At 43.0% G+C, this 16,503-nt stretch overlaps 2 protein-coding genes across 10 annotated transcripts in view; one reads left to right on the forward strand and one right to left on the reverse strand.

The window, feature by feature from the left end:
- Positions 1-9,663, forward strand: part of LOC115083937 — a 105,167-nt gene extending 95,504 nt beyond the window's left edge. The window contains exon 4 of the mRNA XM_029588075.1: positions 5,251-9,663. Coding sequence (XP_029443935.1) covers positions 5,251-6,188 — 938 coding nt within the window. The 3' untranslated portion in view covers positions 6,189-9,663. The remainder of the gene's footprint in view (positions 1-5,250) is intronic.
- Positions 9,664-10,603: 940 nt separating this feature from the next.
- The window catches only part of LOC115083936, a 78,322-nt gene continuing 72,422 nt past the window's right edge, over positions 10,604-16,503 (reverse strand). For all 9 annotated transcript variants that reach the window (XR_003854427.1, XM_029588069.1, XM_029588072.1 and 6 more), the window contains one exon: positions 10,604-12,506. Coding sequence is in view for 1 of the 9 variants with exons in the window: in XM_029588071.1 (XP_029443931.1) it covers positions 12,457-12,506 (50 nt within the window). In the remaining 8 variants the exon portion in view is untranslated. The remainder of the gene's footprint in view (positions 12,507-16,503) is intronic.

A 16,503-nucleotide genomic window follows, 5' to 3' on the forward strand; every position in this document is an offset into this window, starting at 1 on the left:
AACTTGAGATCAACATGGAGACAGCAACTGACCCAGAATCCTCTGCTATCTTAGCCTTTCTGGCTATGTGAACTTTAAATGCCCAACTGAGCCTGATTGGAGGAATTCCAAGGACATTTGGACAGCAGTTGAAGCTGGCGACAATTTGTGATGCCTAATTATAGGGTCACAAAAGCAGAAGGCAACGGTCAGAACCTCAGGCTAGACTGTCAATTACAAGGGCTTCTGTAAACACAGCACACAGCCTACGATATGATGATTGCCCTGAACAGCAAGATTTTAACAGAACAAAGGATAATCTAAAGATTGATGGTAAATGGGCCTCAACTTGGAGAACTGGTCAGGGTAATTTAGGGATAATTTATCATGCTGTTGACATGACAACCTATGTAAATGATACTCCAGTTGGTCATGCATCTTCAGAATTTCTGACCTAGTACGGAACATAAGAACATGTCATACTCGGTCAGACCAAGGGTCCATCAAGCCCAGCATCCTGTTTCCAACAGTGGCCAATCCAGGCCATATGAACCTGGCAAGAACACAAAAGCTAAGTCTATTCCATGTTACTATTGCTAGTAATAGCAGTGGCTATTTTCTAAGTCAACTTAATTAATAGCAGGTAATGGACTTTTCCTCCAAGAACTTATCCAATCCTTTTTTAAACACAGCTATATAAACTGCACTAACCACATCCTCTGGCAACAAATTCCAGAGTTGAATTGTGCATAGTTTTAAATGTGCCACATGCTAACTTCATGGAGTGCCCCCTAGTCTTTCTATTATCTGAAAAAGTAAATAACCGAATCATATCTCCCCATTCTAGACCTCTCATGATTTTAAAGACCTCTATCATATCCCCCCCTCAGCCGTCTCTTCTCCAAGATTTATCCTTCTCCAAAACTTCTCCAAGTTTATCCTCCTGTTCCATGTAAGACAATTATTTTGTCACTGTTTGTTCAAGGTTGATATGTAAACCGAAGTGATAATTAACTCTGTTATTTGAACTTCGGTATAGAAAAAGTTATAAATAAATAAATAAGATGAAAAGTCCTAACCTCTTTAGTCTTTCCTCATAGGGGAGCTGTTCCATTCCGCTTATCATTTTGGTCGCCCTTCTCTGTACCTTCTCCATCGTAACTATATCTTTTTGGAGATGTGGCGACCAGAATTGTACACAGTATTCAAGGTGCAGTCTCACCATGGAGCGATACAGGGGCATTATGACATTTTCCGTTTTATTCACCATTCCCTTTCTAATAATTTCCAACATTCTGTTTGCTTTTTTGACTGCCACAGCACACTGAACCGACGATTTCAATGTGTTATCCACTATGACACCTAGATCTCTTTCTTGGGTTGTAGCACCTAATATGGAACCCAACATCGTGTAATTATTGCATGGGTTATTTTTCCCTATATGCATCACATTGCACTTATCCACATTAAATTTCATCTGCCATTTGGATGCCCAATTTTCCAGCCTCACAAGGTCTTCCTGCAATTTATCACAATCTGCTTGTGATTTAACTACTCTGAACAATTTTGTATCATCTGCAAATTTGATTACCTCGTCGTATTTCTTTCCAGATCATTTATAAATATATTGAAAAGTAAGGGTCCCAATACAGATCCCTGAGGCACTCCACTGCCCACTCCCTTCCACTGAGAAAATTGTCCATTTAATCTTACTCTGTTTCCTGTCTTTTAGCCAGTTTGTAATCCACGAAAGCACATCACCACCTATCCCATGACTTTTAACTTTTCCTAGAAGCCTCTCAAGAGGAACTTTGTCAAACACCTTCTGAAAATCCAAGTACACTACATCTACCGGTTCACCTTTATCCACATGTTTATTAACTCCTTCAAAAAAATGAAGCAGATTTGTGAGGCAGGACTTGCCTTGGGTAAAGCCATGCTGACTTTGTTCCATTAAACCATGTCTTTCTATATGTTCTGTGATTTTGAGAAGACTTTTCATTATTTTTCCTGGCACTGAAGTCAGGCTAACTGGTCTGAAGTTTCCCAGATCACCCCTGGAGCCCTTTTTAAATATGGGGGTTACATTAGCTATCCTCCAGTCCTCAGGTACAATGGATGATTTTAATGATAGGTTGCAAATTTTTACTAATAGGTCTGAAATTTCATTTTTTAGTTCCTTCAGAACTCTGGGGTGTATACCATCTCATCCAGGTGATTTACTACTCTTCAGTTTGTCAATCAGGCCTACCACATCTTCTAGGTTCACCGTGATTTGGTTTCGTCCATCTGAATTATTACCCATGAAAACCTTCTCCGGTACGGGTACCTCCCCAACATCCTCGCGTCAGTAAACACCGAAGAAAAGAAATCATTTAATCTTTCCGCGATGGCCTTATCTTTTCTAAGTGCCCCTTTAACCCCTCGATCATCTAACGGTCCAATTGACTCCCTCACAGGCTTTCTGCTTCAGACTTATTTTTAAAAGTTTTTACTATGAGTTTTTGCCTCTACGGCCAACTTCTTTTCAAATTCTCTCTTAGCCTGTCTTATCAATGTCTTACATTTAACTTGCCAACGCTTATGCATTATCCTATTTTCTTCTGCTGGATCCTTCTTACAATTTTTGAATGAAGAACTTTTGGCGAAAATAGCTTCTTTCACCTCCCCCTTTAAACCATGCCGGTAATCGTTTTGCTTTCTTTCCACCTTTTTTTTTTTTTTTTATTTGTCAATTTTTGCAAAAATATACAATAAATCATTGTATCGGAAATTACAGAAATTATAATCTCAGTATTGGGCCTTTCCTGCCCTTAACATAGAAACAAAATTCAAAAATTTCTCATTCAAACATCGTTTTCTTATTACATAGGAAATACTGGGGGGAATGAAACTATGCGAGGAGTAAAAAAAGAAAAACAATTACAAGTTACTAGCCCTGTAACTACCGCTTTTTCAAATAGACCTCACTACATCTCCTCTGGTGGTCTCCTACCAGATAAGAAATCCTTCAATTGGGCTGGTAAGAAGAAAATATATGTATTTCTGGCCAGTTGTATTATGCATTTACAGGGGTAGCGTAATTTAAAACTACCCCCCTGCTGCTATGGTCTCAGATCTCATAAGTAGAAATTCTTTTCTACGCTGTTGCGTAGACTTAGCTAAGTCGGGGTATATCCGAACAGGACCTCCACAAAAAGAAACATTTATATTTTTAAAATAATTCTTCATTATCAAAGATACAGCTGTTTCTTCAAAAAAGGTCACAAAGAGCACTGCACGGTCAATGATTTCAACATTAGAGTTTTCTAAGTAATCAGTCAGATTATGAAATTCTGACGTTTGAGAAGGAAAACTGATCAGCGTGCTGCTTTTCTTTGGAAGAAAAAAGAGCTTTTTAGTAGCTGGTATCTCACTTTGTGGAATCTTCAAAACCTCCATTGCGAATTTTTTGAAAGTTAGCAAGGATATTTCCCCTGCAATTATAGGAAAATTCAACAGTCTCAAATTTAAATGTCTCATATGATTCTCTATCGATTCAATTCTTCTTAAAGATGAAATCCTTTCTGAGACCATTGTAACATTAATGCTTTGGAGGTTTTTTATATCACTACTTATTTTCTTTATGGAATTATCTTGCTCCAAAAACTTTTGATTAGTGTCCTGTTCAAGTACACCAACCTTAATCGCTATTTCATCCAGTTTCAGGGTTTGGTTATCTAGTTTGGTAGACATTTTCACCATTAGTTCCCAGATGTTATCCAGGGTAATAACCGCCGGTTTATTCAATTGCTGGGAGAGGGTTCTTACCCCAGTTCTCTCGAGTCCATTCGCTTCTCCCGTTGTTCTGGGTCCATCTGCAGCCTTCTCCACTCCTCTGCTCGGTTCCTCGGTCCCTCGGGGTTCCAGGATTTCTCCTGCCTCTCCAGCCGTTCGTTCGGCATCTGAACCACCCAGCTGAGCATGCCCGATGATTTCATCAGCCTGCGACTCAGCTCCTCTGTCGACGAGCGGGGGCAAAGCTCTAACCGGCGTCCTGAGGTCAGGAGGGCTCAATGATAACTCCCCTGGTGAGTACGGCTCTCCTCCCGCCTGCTCACCAACGGGGATTGTAGCCCTCAATTGCGGCATTTGGAGGGAGAATTCAGTTATTAAACGCTGACCGGCGGCATTATCAGGGTCGGGTGGGAAGACCCGAATCTTGCCTTTCCGCTTATGAGGCATTACATTTCGAGGAAATAGCATTATCAGCTTTAGATATTAAATCGTGGGTCCGGAGCGACACGAATTCACTCCCTCTCAGGGTGCCATCTTGGTTTCCCCCTCTTTCCACCTTTTTTAATGTGTGGAATACACCTGGAATGTATAAAAGAAGGATCAGTTCATGTATACAGACAAGATGCTGGCTGATCAGTTTGTCAGAGAAATTGCATCCACATCTCCCAAGAACACTTATATAGGTCAGTAAAAAATTATACTTTCTATAAAATCTAAGTACATTGTTCTTGTGCTCATGGAGAAGCACCATAAGCGTGTTTGGCGCATAACAAAGAGAAGTCCATAAACTGCTATTAATCAATAAGGAATAGGCACTGCTTGTTGTCGGCATTAGTAGCATGGGATCTACAGAATTTAATGTTTGGGTTCTTGCCAGGGACTTATGACTTGGATTGGCCATTGTTGGAAACAGAATACTGGGCTTGATGGACCCATGGTCTGACCCAGTATGCATATGTTATGCTCTTATGACTCATAAGACACCTGGAATTTTGCCTTGCTGCACCATATGCATATCACATTTTTTCCTATTTGGAAATTTATGTTCTTGTTTCTTGATTCACAGTACCTTCTTATTATAATTTTAGATGGTGACCAGGCTTGTTAAATAGGGACCTTGTGCACATTACAGTACTGCTCCTGTGGGACCTGCAGTGGGCATAAAGGCCTTCGAGAGATGTCCAAATCTATACATGAGGCAAGATCTGCCTGCATCATGCTTTTTGCTTTAATCTGTTTCCATTATTCCTGCCCCAGGGAGATCATATAGTCTGCAATTCCAACTAAGTTCAGGTCCTAGTTAAAATCATTTTGTCTTCAGTTGGTCCCTTTTCTTTTGAGTTGCCCCTTTCACAGAAACTCTTAAAATTTTGTAAGGCACCATGAGGCCTTCAAGTTTTGGTTCCATAAATTATTTAAAAAATCAATTAAAATAAATTGAAAGAAGACATCATGGTGATTTCTAAATTATGGCATTCTTTAATCTCTTCCCAGGAGATAGCAGAGCTGACGGCCGATACACTGGTAAAGATGAACTGAGAATAGTCCTTGTGGGCAAGACTGGAGCTGGAAAGAGTGCAACAGGGAACACAATCCTGGGGGAAAGGAGATTTCCAAGCAAAGTCGGAGCCAGCGCAGTCACCATGGAGTGCAGCCGAGAAAGTTGCAGCTGGAAAGGAAGACAAGTTGTAGTTGTTGATACTCCAGGACTCACTGATAAAAACGTTCCCGATAAAGTTAATGCCAAAAAGATCGTCCAATGCATTGGAATGTCCTCCCCAGGCCCCCACGTCATCGTGCTGGTTCTGCAGTTGGGTCGTTACACTAAAGAAGAAATGCAAACCGTAGAGAAAATCCAAGCCATATTTGGAAAGGAAGCTATCAGGTACATGCTTGTCTTGTTCACCAGAAAAGATGATTTAGAGGATCAATCAATAGAGGAGTATGTAGCAGATTTGAGAGATAAGGACCTGAAGAAGATGCTTCAAAAGTGTGGACATCGATTCTGTGCTTTCAACAACAAAGCCTCTGGAGAGGAGCGTGGGGCACAGGCCTCAGAGCTCATTGCAATGATTGACAAAATGGTAGAGGAAAATGGAGGCACGTGTTACACCAATGAGATGTACGCCCGCACTGAAAAGAAAATTGCCAGCCAGGAGAGGCAGCCGATCAGAGAGCTAAAGCAAAACATCAGCAGAGCATTAGAAGGAATACGAAACAAGTTTATGAGACAAAGTAGTCTGCCAACAAATTCAATAGCAATGACAAGGTCAAACACTGCTATGCATAACAGTCTGTTGGACATGAGACATAACTATATGGTAAAAAAAAGCAAAATCAGACAAATAGCAGTCCAGGATGTGCTGGAGGTCCTCTTAATAATTCTTGGGGTAGTATTAGCCACTGCTTTTGTTGTGATTAGATCATTATAGAGCTGTCAGACAGCAGCCCAAGAATTCAAGTGCCCTTGCACTTACTGGTGCTAGAAAAGTAGTGCCATTAAGTGCAAAAAGTTAAAATTGCTATTATTGCTTCCTAGAAATGTACACCCGTAATATTTTCATTTTAGGGGTGGAGGGGGAGGGGTATTTGTTTTTCTTTTTTGTTTAATGTTTATTTTTAATTGATTCATTTGTCGAATCAAAATAAACATTAAAAAAAAACCCCTAAAACAACAACAACAAAAAAATCGACCAGGCCCCAGCCCCGCTAATTCTGTTGCCACTTCTGAGGCCTTTCCTGGTCCCTGTTATCTTCCACCTCCCCTGCCAAAAAGAAGAGCAGCTAAATAATGATGTCGAGGTCCAGGCCTACTCAGTTGTGCTGAACCAAGTCCAGCCAGGTAGGCCAGGCCCTGCCATCTTTTAGTTGCTTTGCTTTTAGATGGGGGCAGGGGCGGATTGGCCTATCGGGAGATTGGGCATCCCCCGGTGGACCGGTCGCGCTAGTAACGTAGTCTGCCGAGTGCGGCCGTGACAGAACCGCACTCGGCAGGCCACGTGGTATCTCTGGGGCGGCGAATCCCCCGGACCGGTCGTCAGCAAGAATCCGCCCCTGGATGGGGGGAAGGGGAGGTCAGAGGAGCCTGGGAAGGCCCTGGGGATGGCAGCGTGGATAGTGGGAGGTAGAAGGCGTTACATATATTGGGGATTTTTATGTTCATGGCTAATAGTGTGCAATATTTGCCGAAATGAAAACCAAAGAAACATTTTTGTGGTTTTTGATAGACTGGTACATTTGTTTTGGGTAAAATGAACCGAAACAAAAATGGACCATTTCAGTTCAGATTATCCATTCATTTAAAATGAATTCACCTCCCTATTTCTTACTGTGCCCTAGAGGTAACAGGAACACGCCCATTAAATTAAACTGTTCCCTTATGTTTATGTCATATTTTCAGCCTCTACTAATGAAATGCATGCCACAAGATTAGAGCTCAAGTTTGGCATTATTCAGAATGGCAACATAATATAATATCATTACTTGCACAGTTACAGTCCAGGGTCGTAATCTCCAGGAAGTCTGTCCAATACCCTGATAGACAACGTACTTAGCTAATAAGAATTTACATTTCTCTCAGAGGGTTCTCCCGCACACAGTTCAAACAGCCTTCAAATTGCTGGGAACAAGGTATTGCTCCTAGAGATCCGTTTTGTTAGCTCTGAGGAAAAATTCAATTCCTCAGGAGTGGAGTTGCAGGTCTTGCCTCAGACCCTATTGCAAACCCTCCTGACTTGCTCAGTCTTAGGTTTTCAAGAGCCACCCAGTGGACCAAAATCAGAATGTCAGCCTGTCATCCCAGCAGACTATGGGGGTCATTTACTAAAGGTTTTCTCCCATTCTGTGTCTATGGGAAAAATGCTTAGTAAATAGGGCCCTATGCTGGTTCATAATCAGCCAGTACATTTTTCCCCTTACAATCTGAGTGCCTAACAAGATGCCTAGCAGTGAAAATCAACACTGGGCAGCTAAATTATTTCCCCTAACTGCACCCGGAGGGATTCTCTCAATGTGCGATCTAGCCACCTATCTCCCTAGTTAGGCAGCTAGATTTATTTGAAAATGCAGCTCTAAGTCATATTATAACAGATGCTTACCATAGAGGTTATTGCAAATAAGTGAAAGGTAAAACCAGAAATCATCTTTTATGTTGTTATATGCTTATGCCAGTACTATTCCCCTAAAGCAAATTCAGGTGGCTCTTAATTACTGGTTCATGACTCCGGTTGCTGCCTGCTGCTAGATGGCTATTGTTTTAAAAGAGCAGCCTGTAGATGTTATTAGTTTTGTAGCAGTCATGAAGGTTGTAAATGCAGCATGGACACTTGGAAGAGTTCTTGTCCACATATTACAGTCAGGATAAAGTTTAGTGTGCTTTATGCCCAGAGGCTATTGCAGTTTTGTCTTGACAAGATTCATGAGACTAAAAGATGTTCAGCTTCAGCATGGGAATGAGGCAGTGGAAGCCCTACTTTTGCTAGCGAGTGAACATCCGTAAAGGGATTTGTTTCCTGCATCACAAAATTTATTGAGCTCAGCTTAGAAAGTGATGGCTTAAGACTAGTTCTGCAACCTTCTGAAGTTTATCATTTCCCACTGGGTTACAATTTTCTCAGTGGTTTCAAAGCCAAACACAAGGAGCTGAGCCTGCTCAAGTCTTCCCTGCATGCCTTTGTATTAAGTGCTTCTTCAGTGCTTGCTATCAGCAGCATTTTCCCGTCCACTGGAAGCCAGTGATGAAGTTCTTTGCTCAGCGTAGCTTTGGAAGCATTAACTTGAAGTTGAATTATGGTGAAAGTCCAGCAAAATGTCACCAGCTGAACACATTGAGAAAGGGCTTGCCTGTTTACAGTAATTCTTGGTGGATAGTGATATTGGTTCACAGCCCAGAAGCCTTGTACAGATAGAGGCAGTAGACCTGAGAAGGCCTGCAGAGAAGCAGATGAAGCCCCCAAAGAGGAGGTCACCGCAAATGCTGAAAACATGGAGGAGCAAAAGGGTAAATTAACAGAAAAACATATTTCTGTAAAAAGCTGCTGCTTTAATACATCAAAAAGCAATATATAGTGACATATATTTATCTCAATCTTTATTACATCAAAACAATTACAAAAACAGTATTTAAATATTTAGCATATCACCCTTTTTGTTAACAATTTTGTGATATATAATTAAAGTTGCCAGAATAATTGTAGCTTTAATTCATCAGCAAAAAGCTGTTGTGATTAGAAGCTTCCTATCCATGAAAGTAGGACCATATTGCAGTAGATTGGGACCTATGTCCCAGCCAGCTTAAAATCATTTATTTTTGCATTATGTTATCAGTCAGCAAACGATCCCGGCATTAAGCCTGGGCATAAATTCAAGGAGCAAACCACAAATAACCAATCGGAGCTTTAATTATGGAAACCGAAGGCTTGGGGCCCTGAGTTAGCAGTTTATACTCATAATACAGAAATAATTAACCTTTGTATGAGACAGATCCCCTGCACTCTTAATAGATAAGGTGAACTGCAGGAAGCGCAGAAAGTATGCACCAGGAAGAGGGAATTGCAGAGAACAAAGATCTGGGAAAGGTACACAAGGGATCCCCAAGTGGACATTGCTGGGGACCCACAGACCAGAAGGTTGGAGGCTGCTGGAAGGAGAGGTGGTCAGCTCCAGCCCGCAGCGGTGCAGGGGATGGTGAAAATGCGAGGAGGTAAGAGATAAGACCAGTTACTAGAGGGTCCAGAGGACGTTCCTTGCCCCCTTGCTATTTTGCTAAGTTTGAATTGTATTAATGTAAAACTGATTTTTCTGACTAAAGGAGCTGCAATTTGCTCACAATGCTGTTATGAAAACAATTATTAAACATGTATACCAATTATATTACAACTCATTATCTCATTAATAAAATCATTTATATTTTAACTGTGACTCTAGCTCTTGATTGGTGTGGAAGGGGCAAGGTTTTGTTAATAGCCAGACTATTATACTGCTGCCCCCTGAGGCAAAGGAGATGAAATAAGATGGTTTATATCCTAAGGAGTCAGATGCATGGATAGAAATCAGCCACTAGGGGTATTTAAAATGACAATGGAATAGATCTGAAAGGCTCAGCCAGCAGGGGGTAGAGAAGGAGAAGTGAAAGGGTCAAATGGAGATGTTGAGGATGCAGTCTAGAGCATCCTGCAGACACCCAGGAGTCAGGCACATCAGAGATGTCTCTTGAGAGATGTTGTACCACCCAGCTGGAAGAGGACCTACAGACTTGCTCACACTGTGTTAAACAGAATATGGCAGCAGTCTTGTTAGACCTTGCAGCCCACATTAACTATTCCACAGATGTGAGGCCTGGGCTGGTTTGCCGAACTGCAGGGGATCCGACCTTCCCCCTCCCCCATTAGTCAATCACTCAAAGGGGTGGGTACAGACATTTTGGGGGAGTGGCTAGTTAGTAAGGACTATGATTGTTAAGAGGCAGTGAGAGAGGGGAATGACTGGCTGTGGTGGAGAGTGTATGTCTGTGGGAGAGAGGGCATACAGGATTGCAGGAAGAGGAAGAAAACAAGGTATGAAAGGGGGTGAAGATGAGCAGGAAAGGGCCAGGGGTAGGAACACTTACCCCCCCCCCCCCCCCCCCCTCATTCCCTGTTTTATCTTGGATTCTGTCTGCCAGCTCCTGGAACCTCCCTCACCTTCCCTTCTCCCAGCCCATATCCTGGAACCAACCCCCTTCCCAATCCTCCCATCTCCTATTTGGCCGCCTCCTCCCTGTGTTGATACTCAATATCCCTTTTATGTCAGCTCCTCCACCCACCCTGAAGAAAAAAACAAAAGCCAAAGAAGCTATGCAGACGCAACAAGACTGGAAACCTACTTTATTTTTATAACACAATATAACATTTACATTATTTAGTATGCAACACTGTGAACATTTTTTTGTTTCAATTAATATCTTTCTGAAAATTGTTGGGTGGCCCACATGAGAAAATATTGCAGTAAGATCCTTGCATGAAAAGGTTGGACAAGCCTGAGATAAGCAGTAGTAGGGGGGAAAAGGGATACTGGAATAAGAGACCCGAGAGCGGGTGTATTTCTAGTCCCACAGGCCTCCAGCCTCTTCTCTGGGGGCCCCACTGTGTGATGGGAGAGCACCTCCGAAACAGCCCAGCAGCCGTACGATGATCAGGAGCAGGGGGCGGCTTGCAAAGAAATAAACCTTTGCAAATTACCAATCACATGAAGTCTGAGGCCTCCTGCTGGTAGCTTACAGCCTCACACCAGGAACCTGTCTTACTGGAAGGGTTTGCCAGAAACAGAAATAGTGAAGACCCTCAAGTGAGCAAGGCTGAGGGAAGGCACCCAGCAGTTTCCTGTCTCTACCATTAAATTCTTCACTGCCCAACACAGCAGTTTTTCATGTATCAGTGTCGCCAGCAGAGTCCTGCACAAGTTGCTGACGACGGATGAGGGGTTTATTATTACTATTGTGGCAGATAAATCCTGAACTTTTTGTGTGTTCTTTATCTGTTCTATCTTCTGGGACTCTGTATCTCTCAATTGCCTCACCTTCCCCCTCCCCAACCCAGCGACAAGGCCCACCTGTCTATCCCTGCAATATTAATAATCTTATACTTCCTGTTGTCAGGAATCCACCCTTCAAATAAATTTCATCCTAAGCTGCAGCAAGAAATGTCACATTACAAATCAGTGTGTATTAAGTACAAAATAGTCCATCTTTGCTCCTTCTCAATCTAAAAATGTCTGTGTGGCACTGATGAGCCTCTGAATCTCTGCCTCTCTTGCTCCACTTCTCCTTCCCTCGTTTTAGGCTCTCAGCTGTACTTGGTCTTTTAGCGGTGTCCAGGGATGACTTGTTGATGAGAGCAGTTGGAGTACGGGACGCCCCCTCATGGTATATTGAGCTTGCACGCTTCCTGAAACTCCTCCCACACGTAAGGTTTCTCCCCCAGGGCCAGTATCGTCAAATGGGTTTGTTTTGCACAGACTATGAGAAGAATGAGCCTCGCTCGTAAGTATGTTGTATATGAACTCAAGCCTCAAATTTACTGTTAGTGCTCTTCTTAATATGGGCATTGTGCTAATCAGCTTTTCCTTCTGGAGTTCATAGGATATAATACAGTATGTACACACAACATATCAAAATGTGTTTAGAAATGTTTTAATCAGGCCAATGGTGCTCAAAACAACTGGGACTATTTCTCTTTCTGTCACATTTCTTGGACTCCAATTGCATCTTTCAGTATTTGAGGACCTCCTCTCTCTCTCCATACTTTTTACAGAAAATAGTTGCTTGGTACTGACACTTGTGGTTTTTTCTCCTTTACCACTATGTCCAATTTCTAGCATCAAGCTTTTTAATCGGTTAGAAGGGGAACGCCTTAGGTGATCACAACTTCTTCAATCTCTGCAATTCTGGCAGAGTCTCCTTGGTGTAGATTTCCTGGTGGTCCACAAGACCTTGGTTGTACTTGAAGCTCTTCTCACAATCAGAACACTTTTGTGGTTTCCCCCAGCATGGTTCTAGGATGAGCTACCTCTGCAGGGCAAAGCTCATCTCACATTCACCACATGTGAAAGGGCTTACTGTGGGGTCTTTGCTGCTCACTCTGAGGAGAAGCTGCACCTAACCATTCCCCAGCATATCCTGCCCGAACACTTCTGCAGAGCTCCAGGGATCAGCTCTGGCTGCTGTCAGAGTTCCAGAGAGTTTCTTCTGCGTCGTCTTCTCCCCGACTCCTCATCTGCAGGATAAAATGCATTGAGAACAAGATTATTTATTTATTCTTATATTCTGCAAAATCTCATATAATTATTCAATGCAGATAAACAGTAAAACATCCAGAATCACAAATAATGAACAAATACATCACTGAGAAGATGAAAAACAAGGTATAAAATGATCAAGTGAAATGACTTATTCAAATGCCAGTAAAACCAAAGGTTCTAGCTTGCATTTCTTGCAGCTTAATGAAAAGAATTGACTTCAAACAAATTTTGCCCCAAAGAACAAAGCTGACTTGTAGGAACAAAAAGATTCACAGCATCATTCAAAGAGTGCAGACCATCACTATAATAAATCTTATGTACCATTGTTGAATTCTCTGCTCACTTTTGATAGCCCAGTGTAAAATGAATTGCAGTAATCAAATGCACTTAATACCAAAGCCTGCAACAGTATTCTAAAATCCATAGCAGTCATGTAAAATGTTAACCATTTGATCATTCTCAGCTTACAAAAAATGCTGATCTAGCTTCACAGTAAGCCTCGAATCTAAACGCTCTTGAGATCACGAGCTTCAGTTAAGTTTTAGTATCTCTGCTGCACACCCAGACACAGCTGTGAGAACAGCACCCAAACCTATCCTCTCCTTACTGTGCTGCTCAAATACCTTCCTCACCCCTTCACCCCCCAAACCAGCATCTCCCTCCCATTCCTCAGTCTAGCCCAGGAGTAAGCAGCCACAGGCCAGTTGGGTGTCCAGGATATCCACATAGAATATGATTGACATGCATTCACAGGCACTACCCCCACTGCGTGAAAATACATCTCGTGTATATTCATTGTAGATAACCTGAAAACCCGAGCAACTTGCGACACTCAAGGACTGGAGTTGTTTACCCGTGGTCCACTCTCTTATCACTGCTCTCATAACCTGACATCCCTCCCTCCTCCAGCCTCCCCCCACACCCAACTCCCTGGCCTCCATTTACCATACATCCCTCAAACCAGCGTTTCCAATCCTCTCTCCTGTAGGAACATCTAACCAGTTGGGTTTTCAGGATATCCATAATGAACGCACTCATGAGACAGATTTGTATACAGTGGAGACCCAGAGTATGCAAATCTCTCTCATGCATATTCATTGTGGCAATCCTGAAAACCCATCTGGCTAAGTGTGCCGCTGCAAGAGAGTTGTAAAACACTGCCTCAGTCTATCCCTTACAGCAGGGATTCTCAACCCATTCCTCAGGACTCATCTAGCCTCTCAGGATACCCACAATGAATATGCTTGAGCTGGATTTGCATGCATTGCCTCGACTGTATGCAAATCACTCTCATTCATATTCATTGTGGATATCCTAAAAACCTGACAGGCTAGGTATGTCCCGAGGACTGGGTTGAGAATCCCTGCCTTACAGCATTGTTCATGCTATAGATTCTGCTCGAGCAGCCTCTCTCAGTCCTACTGGCCATTCCAGCTCCAACAGCCATTCCATGACCTGACTTGAGGAGAGAACTATTCTGGCTGCTTTTACTCTTTGCTTTCTCTGCTGAAATGCATTCTGTATTATTTAATCTCCATCTTGAATTCTATATTCATTGGTTTTCTCTCTCCCCTGTGCTCCTCACTCCTCACTCTCTCCCTGGCTCCTCACTCAACAAAACCCAAACTCAACTGACCACACACTCTAAAGCATTCTGTAAAGCACTGTAAATACTCATAATAGCATTTGGCCTGGAATTCTCTTTTGAACAGTGGGAGAAATGTTTTTAAATTTTTCTTTTATCTGAGACGTGGTACTGAACATAAGGAGCAGAGCTGACAACTAACTCAAAGTCCAGAAGAATCCTTCAAGCCAGGCCCACATCTCTGTTCTCCATGCACTCTGGGATTTGTATTGCCTATAAAACTGAGGCCTTCTGCTGCGGCTGCTTTAAATATTTAGGATGGACAGAGAGGGAATTTTAAATTTCTTATATTCTGCGACTTCTGAAAACTTCGTCCAGTGTGGATTACATGCGGAACAATCATAAATCATAACACGTTCAACATACGTCATATAAACATTAAAACATCCTTCAATTTAAAACAGTAAAACATCAGTTAAACAGTAAAAGAACCACCTCACCCATAAATCTCTTTGAAAAGCATCAATTTAATCTGCAAAAAAAAAAGTACCTCCTACACTTCCCTCGGCTTTACAGGCAACATGTTCCAATGTATAACTGCTGCAAAAGGAAAGCCCTCGACCGAATCTGCTCCAACATAAAATCAGGCGCCGGAGGCATCTGCAACAGGCAAGAACTCTCTCTTCTTCACTTTGTGCAGACGTCCTTTCCACTACTCCAGCGGTTCCCAACCCTGTCCTGGGAACCCCCCATCCAGTCAGGTTTTCAGGATATCCACAATGAATATGCATGAGAGAATTTGCATGCACTGCCCCCATAACAAGTACATTTTCTCCCGTGCATATTCATTGTGGATATCCTGAAAACCCGACTGGCTGGGGGGGTCCTGAGGACAGGGTTGGGAACCACTGCACTACTCTCTAGGAGCCGCTTACCCCTTTACTTGTCTGCAGGACAAGGGGCCCCATCGGGAAGGGAAATCTATTGAAAGGCTCCCCTAAATCCCCCCCAAAATCAAACCTGCTGTCCAATAGAGTCCCGGATGTTCCCAGCTTGTGTCCTGTGTTCCGCGGGTGGAGATCTAGTTGGGGCTCTCCAATTATACTTGAATCTTCTACACTAGACTCCTTCTACTGTTTGCCCTCTTAGGGGAAAAGACTCTTTCCTGAATACCAGCAGGTGACTTCTCACCCAGCCTCCCAGTGAGGAGGGGGGGTGGTACAAAAAAACCTCCTCATACAAAAGACAACTCTTTTGAAAATCTCAAATTTCACCACTGGGTGAGGAGTCACTGTAATCCTCTCACAGACAGGAAAAGTGTAAACAGGTCTTCTCCCTCCTGTCCAGCTATGGGGGTTGCCTCACCAGCAGGAACAGGATTCACCGGGGCACAAATAAAATTGTGAAAAGCTTCTTGCTAAAATCCTTTCTGATCACAGGAAGGGATAAGCCCCCACCAGGCAAGGGGTTCACTGGAAATGAGCAAATCCCAACCCAATTCAGCTCAGGTACAAAAATCGGCTCCTCACTCAACAAAACCCAAACTCAACTGACCCCACACACTAAGGCTCTGACTCCCACCTTCTAGACAGGGACTCAACCATTACAGACAGCCTCAGGGGGCAGTGCTGCTGGAAACAGTCTGTCCTGTTCACTATTACCTACAAGGACAGGGAACTATGGCCACCTAGAGAGAGACCAGAGGGTCCCCACACTAGGGAAGACAAAGTCCCTCTAATATTTCTCTCCTCAACTTACCCCAACAGTCTCTTCCCTGCAGCTCCATTCTCCCTCATCAGCCTATCCACTTCTTCCACCTTTACCAATTACAACCACTCTCTCTGAAACCACCTCCTCCCCCGGTTTCTTTCATTCTCCTAATCTCATCTTCCTCCTCTCACTGTCTTTTCCCTTCTTCACTCTTAGCTCTCCCCCTTTTGCATGGGCATACTTTGAATTTTATATTTGGAGGGAGAGGGTTTAATACCTGTTCCAGTCCCTACAACCCCTTTGCCTGCTTTGCTTCCAATTTTCCACAGACTCATCCTTCTCTGTTCCCCTACCAGTTCCTCTGTCCAACCCTCCACACCCCAGAAGGTTCCTCTCTCCTCACCCCTCCTTAGCTTCTTCTGCAGGCTTGGATCATCTCATCCCTTCACTAATTCCCACTCCTCATCAGCAATTATGCTTCCCTTCATTGGCAAGCTCAGCTCACCTTTCAATTTGTTCTTTCTCCTCTTCCACAGGCTTGGATCACTCCCTGCGCTGCACTCCCTGAGTCCAGACACTTTTTTTCTGGAACTGTTCCCATCAACTCACCCTTTGCAGAACTTCTCCTGGCCTTCACAGATTCCAGGCCAGAACCAGTCCCATGCCTCTACCACCTG

This window comes from Rhinatrema bivittatum, chromosome 2, assembly GCF_901001135.1.
Source record: "Rhinatrema bivittatum chromosome 2, aRhiBiv1.1, whole genome shotgun sequence".
Classification (NCBI taxonomy): domain Eukaryota; kingdom Metazoa; phylum Chordata; class Amphibia; order Gymnophiona; family Rhinatrematidae; genus Rhinatrema; species Rhinatrema bivittatum.